Here is a 21,136-nt window from a genome sequence, read left to right on the forward strand (position 1 = left end):
TCTTAAGTTCTCTTTTACCAAACTTAAACAGCAGCCGACTAACATCTTTATAAATAATAAATAATTATTGAGGAAAGAAACGAAAACTCACATTCCACCCAAAAAAAAGAGCAGAAAATTGGACTCTGCGGTTACTAAAGCCTTTGGAACGACGATACATATCCAAGCGAAATATACAATACATGTGAAAACGAAGGCGATGAAATGATTGTCCGTTTGATCAGATTTGCCAATATATGAGTGTGGGAGGTAAATGAAGATGCAACATTTGAATAAGAGGATGAACTACTTCAGAAGAACTCAACACTAGTACAAGAACAGAGTATCGAGTTATTTATGTCAACAATTATAAAGCTGAAAGATTTACACACGATTAGAAGGCCCAAAAAACTTCTAGAAAATCAAAGAGCTTCATGTTTACGATAGGAATGTAAACATGAAGAAAGTGGAAAATTTCCTAATTGTTAAAAAAAAAAAAATTGTTCAATTCCTATTAGGATTAGAATAAGTAGTTTGCCATTGTGTGGCATAGGCCTAATTCTATTAATAGGGTGCGAAAGCTGATTGTAAGCCTTAGCACAAACAAGAAAAAGTTAACCTAGCTACTAAGTTTTAGTCTTTAAGAAAAGAGAAGAGCTAAGAACTTAGAAAGAGTTTGAGGTTTCTTTAAGAGAGTTTTGAGAGATTAGAAAATTATTTAGAACAAACTTGTAAACAGATTTTCTATCAATCAAAAGAGAGTTTAAAGAAATCATTGTTTCATTGTTCAGATCATAAGTTCTCACACTTTCAATTGGTATCAGAATGACACTTGTTCGGATTACTACAGGTGAGATTCTGCGGACAAGATGGAGAGCTACGGAGATCTGATCAACAATAACAAAGTTGTCTTGGATGATGGAAACTATGGGTTTTGGAAATCAAGGATCAAATCTATCATAGGAGGTATTGATCGTCTTGCTTGGAAGACTGTTCTGGAAAAGTGGGAGGAACCGACGATCAAGGACGAGTCAGGCAAGCGAATTCCCAAACCCGAAGCCGACTGGACTGATGAAGAACAGAAGAAATCCAAGTACAATTCAAGAGCATTGAGTGCTATTCATTGCAGTGTAGGAAGGAAGCAGTTCGATCTAATTCAGGGGTGTGAAACTGCTAAAGAAGCTTGGGATATTTTACAAATCCAGTATGAAGGAACCACAAAAGTGGAAAACTCAAGAAAAGACATTCTGGCTTCACGGTTCGAAAATCTAAGGATGGAAGAACACGAATCAATATCAGACTTTAGTTCAAAGTTAAGTGCGTTAGCTCAGGAAGCATTAACTCTTGGAAAGACTTATAAGGATCAGAAGCTGGTCAAGAAATTTCTAAGGTGTCTTCCTTCAAGGTTCATGGGATACAAGACTGCACTAACTGTTTCTCATGATCTAGACAATCTCAGTTATGGTGAAGTGGTTGGAATGCTGCAAGCTCACGAGATGGAGCTTAATGGAATTAAGAAACCAAAAGGTATAGCTTTAACGGTTAGTAGAGACACATCAGATCAAGGAGAAGAAGATGCTGTGAGTTTATTAGTAAGAAGATTTGATTGTGCTTTAAGAAGAATAGAACAAGGTAATTCACAAAAAAAGACTGGAGTATTCAAAAAGACCAGTGAAGATAAGAAGGCTGATATGCAGTGTCATGAATGCAAAGGGTTTGGACATTTCATTCGTGAGTGTCCAACGATTAAGCTTCGAGATGCAAAGTGCACTATTTGCAGAGGTACAGGACATACACATGAGGGATGTGTGAGTAACCTTAAAAACAAGAAAGAGAAGTCTATGATAAGTATTGAAGATGATTTAGATGATGGTAGCAGTAGTGAAGAAGAACTCATAAATCTAGTAGCAATGGTGGGGATTACTGAATTTGAGAATGGAGTAGAGGTAACAGATTCTGAATCAGAAGATGAGGAAGTTCTTGATATTGTTCAAAGTTACAAGGAAGTCCGAGGAACACTCATTACCTTAGGGAAGGAAAATCAAGACTTAATCAAAGAAAAACTTCATCTTGAAGATGTGATCAAATCACTACAGAATGATTTGGTGGACGAAAAGAAGATTACTAAGGAATCTGTGGATTTAATGAAAGAAAAGTTGGTGTTATCCGCAAAAGCAGACAAGCTTGAGGAAGAATTAATTAAAGAGAAGAAGAAATCCACAGAACTTCAATCTGAACTCGATCAGCAATATAGAAAAATTCACATGTTTGCAGGAACGAAACAACTTGATAAGATTTTAAGCTATAGAAGAACTGAGAAAACTCATAGAGGGTTGGGTTTTATTGAGAACCAAGGAGACAAGAAAACAACAACTAAATTTGTTACTGCTGGAGTGCATCACTCTGATTTGAAAGCATCAACATCCGCATCTGAGAAGTCTTCAGGCTGCTATTTTTGTGGAAAATTTGGACACTATAAACGCTATTGCTCTAAATTCTGGGAAAGATTCTATAGTTTAAATCGACAAGGGAGATTTTTGTGGAATGGATTTAAGAATGATTTGTATCAAACAGAAGCAATATCATCAGGATTTAGGTGCAACATGGCTATGATTACTGAGGAACAAGAAGACTCTGAGCCTTGGTTCTTTGATAGTGGGTGTTCAAGGCATATGACAGGAACTAAGAGTAATTTGCAAAATATTAAGAAACTGAAAGGAGGCACAGTAACCTTTGGAGATGGAAGTAATGGTTACATACAAGGTAAAGGTACAACACGTGATACAAAACTTCCACAACTAGTAAATGTCTACCTGGTACAAGGACTGCGAGCGAATTTGATAAGTATCAGTCAGTTGTGTGATGAAGGCTTGACAGTTATGTTTACAAAAATAGACTGCAAAGCGGTTGATGAATCAGGCAATGTCAAGCTTTATGGTGTAAGGTCAGGGAACAATTGCTACATGTGGCAGAGAAATTCGTTCAAATGTTTTAGTGCTCAAGGCAGTATAGATCTCTGGCATCAACGACTAGGTCATATGAATATAAGGAACTTAATCACTCTTGTCAATAAAGATATTATTCGAGGAGTACCTAAACTTACAAGAGAGAAGAATATGGTATGTGGACCTTGTAATCAAGGAAAGCAAGCCAAAATTCAGCATAAGAAGGTTCCGGAAGTATAGTCAAAATCAGTTCTAGATCTGGTTCATATGGATTTGATAGGACCAATGCAAGTTGAAAGTTTGGCTGGGAAGAAATATGTATTTGTGCTAGTAGATGATTTTTCCAGATATACTTGGGTTCGTTTTATTCGAAAGAAGTCAGATACAGTTGATAGCTTTAAGATTTTGGCTTTACAGTTGCTCAATGAAAGGGGTGGAATCAAGAGAATCCGAAGTGACCATGGTGGAGAATTCCAAAACGAGTCTATGAAAAAATTTTGTGAACATCATGGGATTTCACATCAGTTTTCAGCTCCAAGAACTCCTCAACAGAATGGTGTTGTAGAAAGAAAGAATAGCACTCTTCAAGAAATGGCAAGAGAAATGATCCATGGAAATCAGGTTCCTAAGAAGTTTTGGGCTGAAGCATTGAACACAACATGCTACATAGTTAACAGAGTCTATGTAAGAAGAGTTACAGCAAAGACTCCTTACGAATTGTGGAAAGGAAAAACACCAAATTTGAGCTACTTTCATGTTTTTGGGTGAAAATGCTATATTTTGAATGACAAGGATTATCTTGGGAAATTTGATTCAAGAAGTGCTGAAGGGATATTTCTTGGCTATGCTGAGAGTAGTACATCATTTAGAGTATTTAACAAACGCACAAGGATTATTATGGAATCAGTGAATGTGGTGTTTGATGATTGGTCTGTTGCTTTAAGAGATAATAATGATTCAGACAGTGATGCAGAACAAGTAAGTATTACTGAAGGGAAAAATGAAGATTCTGGACAAGTACACAAGAATCATTCTGCATCAGATGTTATTGGAAACATAAATGAAGGAATGAAGACTAGAGGAGTTCAGATTGATTTTAAAAAGATGACTAGTCATTATGCAACACTAGAAACTGTCTACTTTGAGTGTTTTGTGTCAATGATTGAACCAAAGAATCACATAGAAGCTGTCAAGATGATTTCTGGATAATTGCCATGGAGGAAGAACTAGAACAGTTTGAGCATAATGATGTTTGGGAGCTGGTTCGTAGACCAGTAAATGTGAATATCATTGGGACTAAATGGATTTTCAAAAACAAGATTGATGAGAGTGGAGTTGTGGTTCAAAATAAAGCAAGGTTGGTTGCACAAGGGTATACTCAGATCGAAGGAGTGGACTTTGAAGAGACATTTGCTCCAGTAGCAAGACTTGAATCAATTAGATTGTTTTTGGGTATGGCTTGTATCCTGAATTTCAAGGTATACTAGATGGATGTCAAAAGTGCTTTTTTAAATGGGATCTTACAAGAAGAAGTATATGTTGAACAACCCAAGGGTTTTGAAGATTCAGTTAAGCCTGACTATGTGTACAAGTTAAAAAAGGCTCTTTATGGATTGAAGCAGGCTCCAAGAGCTTGGTATGAAAGACTAACTAGTTTTCTTATGGAGAAGGGCTATAACAGAGGAAGTGTGGACAAGATTTTGTTCATCTTAGAACAAGAGGATGACATCATGATGGTTCAGATTTATGTTGATGACATTATCTTTAAGAGTACTTCAAAGAAGCTGGTGGACAATTTTGTGAACAGCATGACACAAGAATTTGAGATGAGTCTGGTTGGAGAGCTTAAATATTTTCCTGGGTCGCAGATTACTCAGTCTGATCAAGGGATTTTTATTTCACAAAGTACTTATGCAAGACAACTTCTTAAGAAGTTTCAGATGGATAAATGTAAAGAAGCCAAGATACCTATGAGTACTTCATTAAAATTGTCAAAAGATCTTGATGGTAAGGCTGTGGATGCCAAGCAGTACAGAGGGATGATTGGTAGTTTACTGTATCTTACTGCAAGTAGGCCTGATTTGTGTTTCAGTGTGGGTATGTGTGCTAGGTATCAGTCAAATCCAAAAGAATCACATCTTGAAGCTGTTAAACGAATTATAAAGTATGTGAAAGGGACTGTTGATTTTGGGATTTGGTATTCTAAAGGATCAAATAAAGGCTTAGTTGGATACTGTGATGCAGACTATGCAGGGAGTGTGACTGATCGTAAAATCACTAGTGGGGGATGTTTCTTTTTGGGAAATAATATCATCGCTTGGTTGAGCAAGAAACAGAACTCAATATCTATGTCCACAGCTGAATCAAAATATATAGCAATGGGAAGCTGTGTACTCAGCTATTGTGGATGAAGCAAATGTCAGCAGATTATAATATGGATTCAGGAGTGTTACAAGTGTATTGTGATAACAGGAGTGCTATTGATATCTCTAAAAACCCAGTTCAACACTCAAAAACCAAGCACTCTGATGTGAGACATCACTTTATCAGAGAACTAGTTGAAAGAAAACAAGTGTTGATTGAACATGTTGATACTGAAGATCAGCTAGCGGATATATTCACAAAAGCTCTAGCTTTTAACCGATTTTCAACCTTGAGAAATTCAATTGGTGTGTGTGAGATGTGAATCTTATTGGAGCTGGTCAAGAACGAGTACAAAAAAAATCTGGGTTAAGATTGATTAAATCAGTGGTTTGATATAAGGTGTTATTAAAAAACGGTTTAATTTTGGTTTAAGTTTTTTTTTAACTTTGGTTGTATCAAAAGGAATGAGAAAGAAAAAAAAGGGGATCTTGTGTTTATTAACATAGGGTGTGTCGAACAAAAAAAAAAAAAAAAAGGAGAGAATGGTGAGAGCGACTCGACGAGGGTTGGTGAAAGGACGAAGAAATTCTGAGATGAATCGAGATGGTGGTGTTCCTCATCGACCTCATCTGGTCGACGAATCAAGTGATGATGAAGATGAAGAATCCTCAAAGGATGAATCGGCACAAGAAATTGGTGATGAAGAAACAGAACTTTCTGGTAAGGATACAGGTAAAGAAATCACTTCGGACACTGAAGAGTTTGAGGAAATCTCTGTGCAAGAACAACTTGAGCGTCACACAGTAAAACAGAGGAAGATGAAGCAAGGGTCTAATTCTAAGACAAAGCGATCAAAATCTACAGAATCAAGTGGCAAGAGTGTTCGTGCAAAAGGAAATTTTTGGTCTTATTTGTTTGTGTCGAAAGCTGCTCAAACAAGGTACTCACAATTCTATTCAAGGAAGTTTACAGAAGAAAGACAACTGGATTTTTCTCAATCTGATGAATTAGGGATTATTAGTAAGATTGTGGATCTTGGGTTACATAATTCGGTACAAGATCGTTCTGTGTATGTCAAAGAGGTGATTTGTGAGTTTTATGCCAATTTGCCGAATAAGAAAGCTAAGGATGGTGTTCAGGTGTTTGTTAGAGGTCATTGGTATGAATTTTCTCCTAGGATTATTAATGAGGCGCTTAATCTTGAAACGTTGACAAGAGCTGAGTTAGAAGCAGATGCAGCTGTTGATCAGCTAAGTTAGGATGAACTCGCAGCAGTTCTGAGTGGCAAAGATAAGTTGCCTTGGTCGAGGTTGATGGTTAGGGATCTTCCTGGAGAAGTTGCAGCTCTCTTGATGTTGGCGGGTTACAATTGGGTTCCGTCGGTACATAGGAATCATCTTTCAGTCAAACGTGCTCAAGTCGTGTATAAGCTGGTTCAGGGTATCCAGTTTGATCTAGGACGACTGATTTATGATCAAGTTATGGAGCTGAATTGGACTGATCCTTCTCGGTGTGGGATTTTCCCTAGAACAATTTTTGAGACTCTTAAGTTTCAAGAAGGTCCACTTGAGTGGTCAGATGCAGAGGAAGAAGTAGCTGTTGAATTTTACACTAAAGATGTTATAACTGGGCGTGCTTATACGGTTAAGCACAACTTGCTTCGTGTGAATGAAGACCATGCGCCAGTTCGAAGACAAATCGATGAGGGAACTTCTTCAATATATGAGGTAATTCAGTTGGGTAGCATTCGAGTGCCACAGATTGTTCAAGTAAATGAGGAGATGTCGTATGAAGCATTGGTTGATACAACACAAGCTCTGCAAAGACTTACATAAGTAGTACAGAGGCTCATACAGAATCATCCACTATCCAAGATGATTTGAGATGTTCTTTTAACTATTGTTTTCTCAAGCAGGGGTAGAAGGAGTGGTCTGAGATTCTGGGGGAGTGTTTTTTGTTTTTGTGTTTTGAATCTGGTCTGAGATTCTGGCGGAGTTTTGGGTTAAAACTTTCGACTTTCAGCGATCATTTTGGTTCATTGTGTTTGATTGTTTAACTATGGTTCGGTGATCATTTTGGTTTATGTTTTTGAACGGTTGACTATGGTTTAAAGTTATTTGTTTTAAGTCTAAACCAACAACAAAATCCTTATGCTTGAGAAGCACAAAGTTAAAAAGGGGGAGATTGAAAATGCAACATTTGAATAAGAGGATGAACTACTTCAGAAGGACTCAACACTAGTACAAGAACAGAGTATCGAGTTATTTATGTCGGTAATTATAAAGCTAGAAGATTAATACAGGATTAGAAGGCCCAAGAAGCTTCTAGAAGATTAAAGAGCTTCATGTTTACGATAGGAATGTAAACATGAAGAAAGTGGGAAATTTCCTAATTGTTAAAGAAAAAGGAAATTGTCCAATTCCTATTAGGATTAGAATAGGTAGTTTGCCATTGTGTGGCATAGGCCTAGTTCTATAAATAGGGTGCGAAGGCTGATTGTAAGTCTTAGCACAAACAAGAGAAAGTTAAACTAGCTACTAAGTTTTAGTCTGTAAGAAAAGAGAAGAACTAAGAACTTAGAAAGAGTTGGAGGTTTATTTAAGAGAGTTTTCAGAAAATATAAAATTGTTTAGAACAAACTTGTAAACATATTTTCTATCAATCAAAAAAAAGTTTAAAGAAATCATTGTTTCATTGTTCAGATCATAAGTTCTCACACTTTCAGTAAATAAGAGTCTAAATTTCTCAATGGCTTAATAAGAGTCATATATGATTATGAATACTAATTTATGAAAATTGATGCAGATATCTAGAACATTTTGCAATCCCTTCAACTGTTCTCAAGTCATTATTAACCATCCATTTCAAAGGTTTGAGGAATTAAAAACTGTGTAAGCATTTTAAAGAATAAACAAAGTTTTTTTTTTGGCAGAAACTATAAACTATACGTGTGGTATTACTATGTTTCTAATTGATTTATTTTTTTAAGTCGTGTTGTCTCACAGCCATGTTGATAACTAGGTCTGCATCACTACTCCTAGATCGTTCAGTTGATGAGCTATGTCCAAGTATACAAAATCTTCTTCTTATAATAGTTTAGTGTCATTTTTCTTATAATTAAGTGAGAAATAATCAGATTAATACACAAGTGATACGCTAAATCTAACCTTTTTAACTACAGATGCAAGACCCAAATCGATAATGTTGAGGCAGCACGTAAGCAAGAAGCATTGGACTAAAGCATTGTAGGATGAGAATACAAGTGAGAAGGATATTATAAATGAGAATCACCAAGAATAGAAAAAAAGATAATTTCTACTCATAAATTTGCCGTTTCTTTTGTTATTTAAGTTGCTCTTGATAATTTCTTTTGTTTTGTATCAGTTTTATTTATCTTTTGTTGTTTTAATTTATGTATCCTTTTTATGCTAAGTAACTCTCGGTTTAAGGAGTGAAAGTTCTATGGTATTTTGCTCTACGTTTTATATGTTTTCACCAAAACTAAGATAGAATACTTGGATTATTAAATGAGCCAATTGATGGAATATCCTCCTAAGTTAATTCTATACAAAAAAAAAAAAAAAAAAATTAAAATAATAATAACAAAGGCACCTGGTGCTTTTGTTGTTGGGAAGGCCGACTCCAACGACACTACTATGGTCTCACTACTTCCCAATATTTGCATCAAGGTTAGACATATGGAATGATTTATTAAAAAAAAATTTCTCTATAATATTATCTTTTATAACTTTAAAAAGTTAAAAACATTATCAAAACGGTTACTTTGTTTGGTAGATTTTAGCTGTTTAAGTTTAAACTTTTATAGTTGTAAAAAAATTATGTTTAGTTATAAAAAATATGATCATTTCTAAAATATGTTTAAAAGTTTTAAGAGATTTAATTATTAAAATCAACGGGTTTCCAAATTAAATAGTAAACATTTATAGTTTTCTAAAAACAGTTAGTCGTGTGTTAAATTTGATTCAAATTATTCCAGTATTTTAGGAAACTATATTAACTATAAATGATACATTATATTTTATGAAATTATATTCAGTATAAATAATAAATTTAAATATTTTAAGAAACTATATTAATGATTAAGTATAAGAGATCTCAATCTTTAACAAATATTCTAATAACTAAAGTTAGAGATTGTTGCCAAAAAAAAATAGTTAGAGATTTATACAATTTTTTCAAAACACGATTACAAATTAAAACATGACATTAAATCTCATTTAAAATGATAACTTAAAATGATGAAAGATGCTAATTAGTTGAAATTAATTAAATATTTCATAAAATATAATATATATATATATATAGCTATACAAAAACGAAAACACTATAATTATATTAAATCATTTATCATCAATTTTGTTATATTTCTAATATATAAAATGTAAAGATTAATGAGAATAAAAAATATGGAAATATGTTCCGAGACTTTCTCATATCATTATCAATCTGAATTTTACCTATAAACCGAGAAATCTGATAATATTAGCGTAATTTAATCATTAATTACAAAAATCATGTATATCTAGAAATATTTTTTTTTTGAATTTGGAAACAAACAATAAATAGATTTTTACAAACAATTAAAATATTGAATGGTGATATCAAATATTTTGTTAAGATTTTTTTTGTTAAAATTGTTGAACACACATCTTCTCCTTATAAATAAAGGCAAATATATGTCAATACTTTTAATTTAACGATGGTAACGTACTCTCTTCCTCTCTATTATCATTTTTTTTTTCCATCATACATTATGCTAATATAAGTTTTAAAGACTGATGTGATTTATTCTTGTGATTTTTATGGTTTTACGAAGTCACTCCCTATGACGTTTGCCTTGGAGTTTGGCTTTATGATTATCCAAGGAGACTTTGTGTTGGCAATGGCAGGTTGTTGATCCGCTTGAATTGTAAGTTATTCATGGTCATTTTACTAATGGTTTCAATGAGTTTTCTACTAGATCTGGAAACTTATGTCGTTGATAATTATTAGGTCATGACTCATGACTATCCTCTTTGCTACTCTCGGGTGGACTGTTCTAAGTTCGGTATAAGTTTCTTTATCCGTGTCACCTCTATTTCTATTAATGTTCAGTCAAATGGATCCATCACTTAACAACGTTTTTGTTATTTCTTTTTGGGCTTTGGTGATTGTAAAATGGTTATAAAGGAGTATGGTAATAATCCTACATAAACTTTTGATGTGAACATAAGAAAAATTTACGTCTAATGTTATTAACATCTTTTTCTTATTTTCAGGATTCTAATGTTAATATATATATATATATATATATATGTATTTGTGATAAATACCTACTTTGGGTTACTTTGTGTTAGTCTGTCCACACATTCATTTTGAATCTGTAATTTTTATGAATGCAACCTTTACAACTTTGAAAAAGTTTTTTTATTACTTCTACATGATCAAATTGAATTACATATACTGTTTTGACTCATTATTTTTTTATTTTTCTTTTATTTTTACCAAACTAATAATATTAGTTTTTAAATATTTTTAACTTCATTTTTTATTTTATCAATATTTATTATAATGGACTTCTACAATTATGGCTCCTAAAGACTTTGGGTTGAATTAAATAAGGCAAGTTTATGTTTTCTGTCAAAATTTATATATTACAGGTCTTCTCACTATTTTTAATAAAATATAAAAAAAATTTAAAAAATTAAAAAAACTAAATACCCTGCACAAAAGTGCGAGTTGATCCATAGGTTTACTTCACAGAAATTAACCCCAAATAATTTTAGTTTTACTAATACATAATTAATTAAAAAATCTAATGTATAGGGAAGATCGGATAAGACGGAAACGGGTAATTTTAAAAAAATAAAAAATATTATATAAACTATTTTTCATAGAAAAAAGAACAAGAAATAAATAAATCAAGATGGGATTATAAAATTACGATAGTTAAATTAAATTTCATGTGAATCTAAAATTTATGGTGAAGCGATATTATTTCAAACATTTAGAAATTTTGATGAAGGCAAACCAAGATAAGTTTATGTTATAAATGCTATACCAAATAATTATATTTACAAATAAAATTTTATGTGGGTGCGAATTTTTTACCTACTTCCTTATTTGCTGGACTAAAATATACAATCTCAAATTGATAAAATATTATTAAACTACAGTTATAAGATAAAAAACAGGGTATACTGTATATGGGATGGGACGGATTCCTAAAACAGACATAAACATATATATTATCTTTCTCTTACTATTTTTTAATTTACTTATATCTAATCATCTTTTTTTCTAAACCAAACTGAAAATAAATTAGTACAAAGTTGGATTATGAATGTTAATAATATTTTTAACATTCATAATTACAAATGTAACTCCGCATAGTCAAAACCTAATTGCAAATTTAGTTTTTTTAAAATTAACCCTCCACGTATGTGCGGGTCCAATCCCTAGTTTATTTCTAATTTTGCTAACATGTCAATATTCACAATTCTAAGAAAGTATTGTCCTTGTTTAATGTGTCGTTTGATACTCTTTAAGTATTAATTTCGTGATTAAATACTATTTTCTTTGGCTAAATTAAAAATGTTTTTTTTTCTAAATTATATTTAGTTGATGACTAGAATAGATTCTTTAGATTATTTTATTTACAATATTTTGGTAGAGCAAACAAGGCAGAATCTTACACATTAAATTATTCAAAAGAATATCGTTAAGAATTCAATGTCCTTCCTGTGCTTATTGATTCATCGTTTGCAAGTTCACTGCAATTCATTCTTTGGCACGTCTTTCAAGTCACAATTCACTATGGCAAGATCACACAGTTAGAAATCGAATTTCTTCTCTCAAGAAACCAGAATAACCGTTCATGTTGCAATTAATACGTGAATTGCAGTGAAGTGTCTGATCTTGCCATGTCATGGAGGATGGGTTAAGTCTTCTTAAGAAGTTGTACTGTGTTTTCATCTTTCTTAGGTCTTCTGTACTTATGTTTGTTTTCATGAGTTTGTTAAATTAGGTCTTTTAATTGTACTTATTTACATTAAGATGTCGTAGATGTAAACAAGGTTTTTCCCTAATATATTTTACATTCATTCCAAAAAAAGCAAAGTAAATTGCACTATATTATAAATTGAAATCATAATAGACAACTCACTGTAATTTAGATGGATTTTTGGTTTCTAAAGACAACTCACAATTGATACCTTCTTTGTTTTACACTGTAGTTATTTTTTGGAAGCTGAAAAGGAATAGTTTTGGAAGAAAAAAATGGGATTTATGTTAAGTCAAAATCTCTGTATGCATAAGAGAAAGAAGATGAAGGTGTGAATATTAGTACAGACGTGGTGGAGAACAGAGGATCATAAACATGATTACCTGAGTGGAACACTTAACGTTGAGTACTTCATTAAAAAGATAAATTTTTGTTCTCTTTTGTCATTTAGAAAATGGCGTTGAGTCAAAATGATTCCATGTATGTACAGTTTTGTCATTTAAAATTTTTAGATGAAGGTGAAAGTTTGTTTATGATTTATTTTGTCATTTATATAACAAAGCTTCAAAAATTAATAACATCACTGCATCCTAGCCCAAGGTTTATATTTGAAATTTTAGTATATATATATATAAGTTTGTCACCAACTAACTTATCCACATTTTTTAAAGTCCGTTTAACTTGATATATATAGAATGCTATTTCATAGCCAATGCTTATTTTCTGGTATAACTTGTTCTATATATAAATTTTTGTTAGAAAATAACTTATCGATAAATTATATAGACAACTTATCGTTGTTATATCAAAGACTTAATTTTTTTATAAGTAATGAAACTGGTTGGACAATTGCTTTGTCATCTAGATGTTGAAATCTCTAAAAATGGATCATGGAATTAGAAATATACCAATGAAATTTTCAATCTAAAAATATGAGTATAAGTAAAATTACTAAAATGAGCAAATACAAAATACTAATTCTAAAAACATTTAAAATTTTAACTAATCATACTTACATCAAACAAAATGAGCTTAAAATTTATCCTGCGGTGTAGCGCGGATATTTATCTAGTTATGAAGTAATTAGTTAACGTTTAATTATGCGGTTAGCATCACTCGATTATCTCAGAACTAAACAAAGAATAGTCCAATCAAGTCCGAAATAAACAAGCTCGATCAGTACGACCGCTAGAAGGAACCCCCAACAATCTACGAAGAAGAATCGAATCTATGGGAATATGAAACAAATCGGAGAAAAGACCAAAAGCCAAAGAAAAAAAAGACATAGGGGTGTATTGAAACAATGATTTTGGAAGATTTTATGGGATTTAGGAAATTTGGAATTTTGATAGATTTTAGGGAAGTTGATATGATTTATGGTAAAATTCTTTCAAATCCCACCGAAAACCATGAGATTTGGATTTCTGTATTTTTAACTAAACAAATCTTCTCAAATCCTCCAGAATCCCTAAAAGTTATTAAAATCCAAATTCACAAACTGTTTTGAATAACAGTGGATTTTAAAGTAGATTTTTAAATCATCAGTTCAATAACAGTGAATTTCATGAGACTTTTTAAAATTCATGATTGAATAACATAAAATTTGTAACTTTTACAGAAATCACCTAAAATGTCAAGTTGAATACACCCCCTTAGCTAAGATCGACTCTTTTAATATAAGTAGTGAGTTTGACGGCCAAGCTAGGTAGGACAAAAAAATTCTCAAGATACTAAGCTCAATATTTGCAAAACCCTAACTTGAATCCAAAGCTAGTTAGAAACTCTTTGTAATTTCATTGAGTTTGCTTGAGATTAATAAAGAAAATTGTTTATTTTTTTTAATTCTTCCCTTGTTCATCATACTTTTTTGGTTTAGAATTGTGCGAATCACAACCACGTTCACACAATAAATATTTTTACATAACGATAAACCAATAATAAATCCATTGAATTCAATTTTTTTTTACAGATATTTTCTCAAATTTCACGATTTCTCAACACTAGTTAACACAAATTATATTAAAAGGTTTCTTTAAAACAAAGTAAAATCTCTATAATATTAAAAAAATAACATAAAACATCAATCTATAAGGAAATGATAGTATACTTTTTGTATACAGTTTGAGAATAGGGAGTTGTTGTAGACCTTATCCCTAAGTAAACAAGTGCAAGTATTGCTCAATCAAAAAACCAATTTTGTATATAAATAAAGCTATTGCTCACTATAAGAAAATAACCCTTGAACAAGATAGTAAACCACGCTGTACTAGGAAAATATTTAAGTAAATTTGGATTTGTTTGTTACAAAATAATAGTAGAAAATTTATTTATTCTACACATTTTAAAATTTTATATTTGATTTACTTAAATTCTATCCCGATTTCGACCCGTAGTCAGCACTACTATTTTGGTTTGGGAGCAATATCAAGTTCACAAATTATACATTTGGTAAAATCTATAAAAAAAACCTAACCAAACATCTATTGACCTGTGATCTTATTACAAATTGTTGTGATCGTGTTTCAAAATCTTAATATACCAAATTTACAAATTGTAGTTATTGTTATAACATATTAGTATATATTAACTTTATATGTGAAAATTACCGTTAGATTATGTATATGTATATTGTCAACATTATACACTTAGTATTGTTTATATAGTGAATATTGTGTATAAAATTTTTTATTTTAGCCAATTAAAAATTTGTTATTGTTTCCTAAGATTTCTAAAATAATAAATAGAATTTTTTCAATAATTTCATTAAATAACTTTGAAAATATTTTTTTATTATTTCGTAAACAAATATAAACTTTTATATTGTTAGTTATTAGATTAATTAAAATACAATAGCATTTTTCGTAACATGCCCCATCAAAGCTGGTTAAAGTTCTAACAAGATTACTTAAATAAGTATATAAATGTTTTTTTATATAAGCAATGTTGTATCTTAGTTTTGAAATATATCTGTCATCATTAAACGATTTAGATCTGTAAATATTTAATCTTAGTTTTATAAATAAAATTAAGTTTTATAATTGTTCTATATAGTTTTTTTCTTGTTTTCTAAGATTTCTGAAACAATAAATATAATATGTTAAATAAATTTATAAAATAATTTTGAAAAAATAAATATTTTATTTTGTAAACCAATATAAGTTTTTCTTTTGTTAATAGAACAATATTCGTATGTATGTAAACGAAATACAATTCTCTTAACGTATTGCTTTGTCTAATTGTCATACACAGCTACACTATAAATAGATTTAATATATATTTTCTGAAGTTAATTACTTTTGAGATAACCTCCACCAATATATTTTTAACCATGTATGAAACATCCACGAGAACCTATGCGATGCCAATATTTCCGACGGTCACAACAACACAAATTTTAATCCACGTAAGGTAGATCTTTAATTTTTTATATACATTAAACGACACTCTATGTAAGTATTTCTCGTAGTTTTCAAATAATAACTAATAAGATTTCCTATAGAATATAACAATAAACATCAATATAATGAATTACTGATTAAATAGGAACAATGCCCATAAGTAACTTTGAAAGAAAGAAAAAAATCCTAAATGTTTGATTTTCTTTTCTAAGCCCTAAAACAAATAAAAAAAAACTGTATATATATATATATATGTATATATATATATATATAAGACATCATATGTATATGTAGAAGACATCTTTATCACTTATCAGTATAGCTAAAATGTCTGAATCCATGCTTTATGAGATCCAAGCACGGAAATATTTGGTTCAATTGTGTGCGCATGTTATTCAACAGAGAAATTTACTAAATTCACCATTCCGTTGGTTTATTTTGCAGTATATGTATGAAACTTGTAAAAATGATTGATTAATCAAAAAAAGAAAATCAAACATTTTTTAGGATTTTTACATCATGGGTCATGGCGGATCTCATGGTAATTGGTAAATCGTGTGTTATATATAATCTTTTTTTTTTTTTTGAACAAAGGTGTTATATATAATCAAGGCTGTTTTAGTTCCGCCATGATGCGCAGTCTATCGTATACCACTGTCCAAACCATACACAAGTGAAGCCACTGACCATTCTTATTCGCACGTGGAGCGCATAACATGTTGGACCACACATGTGTGTGCTCTCAGATTATCTACTTCTTGTTAATAAAATTAAAAATTCATAATCGGGGAAAAGGATACGTCCAACTGAATAGTATGGTTTATGCATTTTTGTACTATTATGTAACTAAATTCACGCTTTGGTATAAATGTTTCTCTTTTCTTCAAATTATGTCACTGTTTTACTTGTGCAAATATTGGATGATATATTCTTATGGAAAATATAATTACGTTTAGAAATAATTACTTATATTAAGAAATATGGTTTTACGAACCTAACGTATACGACAAGAACAAAATGTTAAATTCACAACAAGTAACAACAACAAAAAACAAATATTTAAACAGAAAATGTAGATATGAATTATGGTACGTCGCTTGGTTGCTGTATTGAAACAAGTGATGGGCATTTCTCTGCTGTCTCATCTCAATCCACGACAAAGTTTGTTGGGTTGTCAAGGGAGAAATATACAAATCTTTTTTTTTATCAATTTGTTATTATTATTACTTTTTAACATTTTTTTGTATGTCAATATTAACTTTTTACGTTTTAATTAGTTGCCAAAATGCAGTTCAAGTTAGACTTTTATTTGTACTTATTCATAAAAGAGTTGGATTTTTAATGTAATCAAATTAACATCTTGTCTACTACTGTCACTCTTGATTTTTGTAAACTATTTATACATTTTACAAGCTAATAACAATATTTTTCCAAATTATTTCTTGAATACTACTATTTCTCCCACCAATAGAACGATTGTCATAATTTGTATTTCTTATGTTAATATTTTTTGGGGGTTTTTCTAAAAGTCTACAAAAACAACAATTCAACATATTAGGGTTTCGATGAAACGCTCTAAAAAGTGAATAAAGTATCGCTAGATAATGCCAAAAGTTTATCTTCCACCAAAACAAAATCCAGACCAGACCCACCTGCCAAAAATCCGGTGGTTTTGGACCGCCGTAGCAAGAAGAACAAGCCGGAAAGAGAGAGTCTCAGACTCTCAGTCAACGAAGAGTTAAAAGAGGTAACTTTATGAAGTCAGAATAAAGTTTTGAACTTTCTTGGAATTGGGACTTGGTGATGATTGCATATAACATGTAAAAATCTATGGATTGGTGGTTAGTTGTTATGTTGATGTATTGAAGAGCCGAAGAGCCGTCGTGCTCTGTGTTTTAACTTAGTCTAAGCATACTCAATTTGCGTTCCATTACCTGAGAGCTGTGATATGCATATAGCTATATTGGTCAATCTGCATTGTAGCTGTGTTATTCTCGTTTACATGTTGTCATCTTTTAATTTAGAACTTACTTAGGTTGTGGTCAGTATTAATCTTGTATACTTTATTATTCTTCTACAGAATTAGTTTGTGAGATATTGTCATATTACCAACCAGTAGATGCAACCTCTATTTCTTACTTGTTAACCATGGAATCTATACGTTATGACATTATGTGATTGAGAGATAGTGACTTCCGTCACTATCTAGAGTGGTTCTATTGGTCAATGTTAGCTTAAACTAGAGTGATTGTGAAACCTCTAGAGAAATGAAATGTGTTTTGTTTATTCATGGCCTCCATGGCTTTTCAGTCAGTTATTATCCAAATACATTTTGGCATCACTTGTAGAATTTTTAGGATATGATACTTTCTCCTAGAAACAACTTGGAATTACTGAAAAAGGAATCTTGATTCTTTGGGTGTTTTAGTAGAGAAAACATTCTTCACAGAGTCCTCATGAAGTGTACAAACTCCTCTAGCGAGTTATGTGAAGAATCTCCACTTTTAACAGAGGCTCTAAGCTGCTCTTTCAAACTGACAGCTCTCTTCCTCATCTCCTCTCCTTCTTCTTCCACCATTAACCTCTTCACAGCTCTCTCGACCAGTCCTTTGTCCAGTTCACCCTCCACTTGTATCCCAATTTTCCAAACACACTCCAAGTACCTCGCGTTCGCCTTTTGATCACCCGAAAATGGCCAGCAGATCATGGGAACTCCTTTGCCGAGGCTTTCTAGCGTTGAGTTCCATCCACAATGGCTCCAAACCCTCCTACCGCAGGATGAGAAAGTACTTCCTTCTGCGGAGCCCATTTAACAATGTAACCTCGACCCATAATTATATCACTAAACTCCTTAGGCAAGTACTCTATCCATTCCGAACCACGTACTGACCCAGGCCGAATCACCCACAAGAACTGTTGGTTGCTACTATCCAACCCCAAAGCAGTTTCCATCACCTCTTTGATTTCCATCAAAGCTACGCTTCCCATGCTTACAAATATCACAGATTTTGTTTTTTTGTTTGTTCAACCATTCGATACAGCTCTTGTTCTCTTCAAGTAGACTCGTAGAAGCTGAGGCTACCATGTGAAGAGGGCCTATAGGATACACTGGAATTTTAAGCTGTTGATGCAGCAAAGAAAGAGATGAGTGCTCTAGACAGCTCGCTGTGTTGATTATCACCGAGGATGCTGTCCGTTTGTCAACTGTATTCCTGTACAGCTCCATTGTGCTTTCTGTTGATGACCAACGTGAAACCGGAAAGTCTTTGTATCTCAGGGGATGAAACTCTGGCACTAGCTCGTTTTCTTTTCCTTTAGGTTCTGCCAAAAAGGTCAAGAACCATGCTGTTATACGGATTATAGACACTAGCGAAAAATGGGAACAGAGAATTCAAAAGTACCATCCAAGGGAGCCAGGACATTGTTTGCATAGAGTTTGTCGAATACAGAGCGGCAAACAAAAGCTGTGGCACTGGTTGTGCTGAGAATAACGTTTGGAAGCTTAAACTCTTTGGCTGCAGCTTCAGCAAAGTACATGAACTCATCGTAGATGACGCATGAGATCTCTTTACTTTGTTGCAGCAGCAACTGACTCAAGCATTCCTTGAAGCTTACCTGACACTCTCTGTTGAGCTTAAGCAGAAAATGCACTGGTCCGAGATCCGTCAAAGCAGACTCCTGTAAGCTTTCTGGGATAGTGACAAACTGAAAATCAGTGAAGTCATCTGAAGGGATAAAGTGACTGAACTTGGTTTGAACAACTGTGATTGAGAAGCCCTTAGAGTGAAGGGTCTTCGCAAGTTGTATCATTGGAGATATATGTCCTTGAGCTGGAACTGGAACCAGGAGTAGTCGTCTCCTCGCTTGCTTCTCTTCCATTTCGGAAACCTGCAAGAACAACTAAGAGGTACTTCTCTCAGCTCCGTGCTTTGCTAGTTTTAATTACTCTGGTCATCAGCTTCTATGAATGTCATGTGCTTTATACAAAGAAGTATCTCAGACTTGTGGACGTTAATTCTCACATGTGAAGCTTGTGGTAGATGGTGTATGCTATTATGATGAGTGATAACACTGTAATCAGAGACAAGAGAAAGATCCTTCTCTCTTGTATCATTTAATAAGAGGTCCCAAACATAAATAGTAGACGTACTTTGTAAACTAGTATTTGATTTTTAAAATTTGTTTGCTTACAGAGTAAACCACGTACTCTGTAAATTTTGCAGATAAAGTTTGATTTATGCAAGTTCAATTATCTCTAATAACACATGAAGTTCTTGTGAACCTCTAGAGAAATGAAATATGTTTTGCTCATTCGGTCCATTTGTCAACTGTATTCATGTGCAGCTCCATTATGCTTTCTAACAACGTGAAACCGGAAAATCTTTTGTATCTCAGGGGATGAAACTTTGGCACTAGCTCGTTTACTTTTCCTCTGGGTTCTGCGAAAAGGTCAAGAACATTGTTTGCATACAAAAGCAAATATAATTTTTTTGTCACTTCACCTTCCTCCACATCAACATCCACTTAATCCATTCTTTTTTTTGCATAAAAAAATACTAATTTTAATATTCATTCATTGCATATTTATTACTTATAATTAATAATAGTAAAAAATAAATTAAAACAAATTAACAAAAATTAATTAAATTTTTAATTAGTATAAAAAATTATATATTTTTTTAGTAAATAATAAAATAATAATTATCTAAAAATGAATTAAGTAAAATAAATGAAAATTTTAAAATAGTAAAAATAATACTATAAATATGTTTTAGTAATAATGTTATTATTAATATTATAACCAAAAAATGATTATATCCAAAATTTAGAATGGGTTAATGAGTTTTAGAATGTAAGTAAGATTTTAATGCATGTTGGAGTAAAAAAAAAAGTTATGTAATTGTATATATAAAAATCTAAACATGAAAATAAAATTGAACTGAAACATTCATTTCTAAGAAACATATACCATATAGATTTACTATTAAATTTTAGTTATAAGAAAGAAAAGATTAATTACTTAACTTAACTTAACTTAAAAGTTTTGATCAAAAACAAAGACATTGTAAGGGGTACATTTTTTTTTGGAAAAACTATGAAAAAGAATTTTGAAAAAATAATCTATCTCAAAAAACAAAATCAATGGTCAGGAAATATAGAAAAATGGTATGTAAGCCGTTATAAAAAGTGGCATGTGCTTTGTGTAGCATATCTCATAACGTATATTATCAACTAGAGCTACAATTTTATAACATGATATAAAACATATATAACAAATATAACATATATATATATATATAATCAAATGCTTTTAACCCAAAACATTGGCAACAACATATTTAAATTACACTATATTTTTTTTTAGAAGACGAAGCTGAGGTTGCATCACAAAATTAACATCTGCAAATAACATATGAGATTTTAGGAAAGTATGTAACTTGGATTAG

General features: G+C 31.8%; 1 protein-coding gene and 2 pseudogenes across 2 annotated transcripts; 1 reads left to right on the forward strand and 2 right to left on the reverse strand.

Annotated features, from left to right (window-relative positions):
• The first annotated feature begins 848 nt into the window (after positions 1 to 848).
• On the forward strand, positions 849 to 3,164 carry LOC104783843 (uncharacterized). The gene has a single exon (XM_010508946.2). It carries the CDS (start codon positions 849 to 851, stop codon positions 3,162 to 3,164), a length of 2,316 nt encoding a protein of 771 aa, XP_010507248.2.
• A 14,789-nt stretch (positions 3,165 to 17,953) lies between these two features.
• LOC104783844 (flavonol 3-O-glucosyltransferase UGT76E12 pseudogene) lies at positions 17,954 to 18,965 on the reverse strand (annotated as a pseudogene). The gene has a single exon (XR_015596821.1). The product of XR_015596821.1 is annotated as a flavonol 3-O-glucosyltransferase UGT76E12 pseudogene (transcript).
• A 36-nt stretch (positions 18,966 to 19,001) lies between these two features.
• On the reverse strand, positions 19,002 to 19,568 carry LOC147945928 (UDP-glycosyltransferase 76E11 pseudogene; annotated as a pseudogene).
• Positions 19,569 to 21,136: the final 1,568 nt, after the last annotated feature.

Source organism: Camelina sativa, chromosome 4, assembly GCF_030686135.1.
Source record: "Camelina sativa cultivar CO46 ecotype springtype chromosome 4, ASM3068613v1".
NCBI lineage: Eukaryota > Viridiplantae > Streptophyta > Magnoliopsida > Brassicales > Brassicaceae > Camelina > Camelina sativa.

What these genes read in the sequence shown, in the direction of transcription:
- LOC104783843 (XM_010508946.2), top strand. Translation starts at nt 849, where the DNA reads ATGGAGAGCTACGGAGATCTGATCAACAATAACAAAGTTGTCTTGGAT.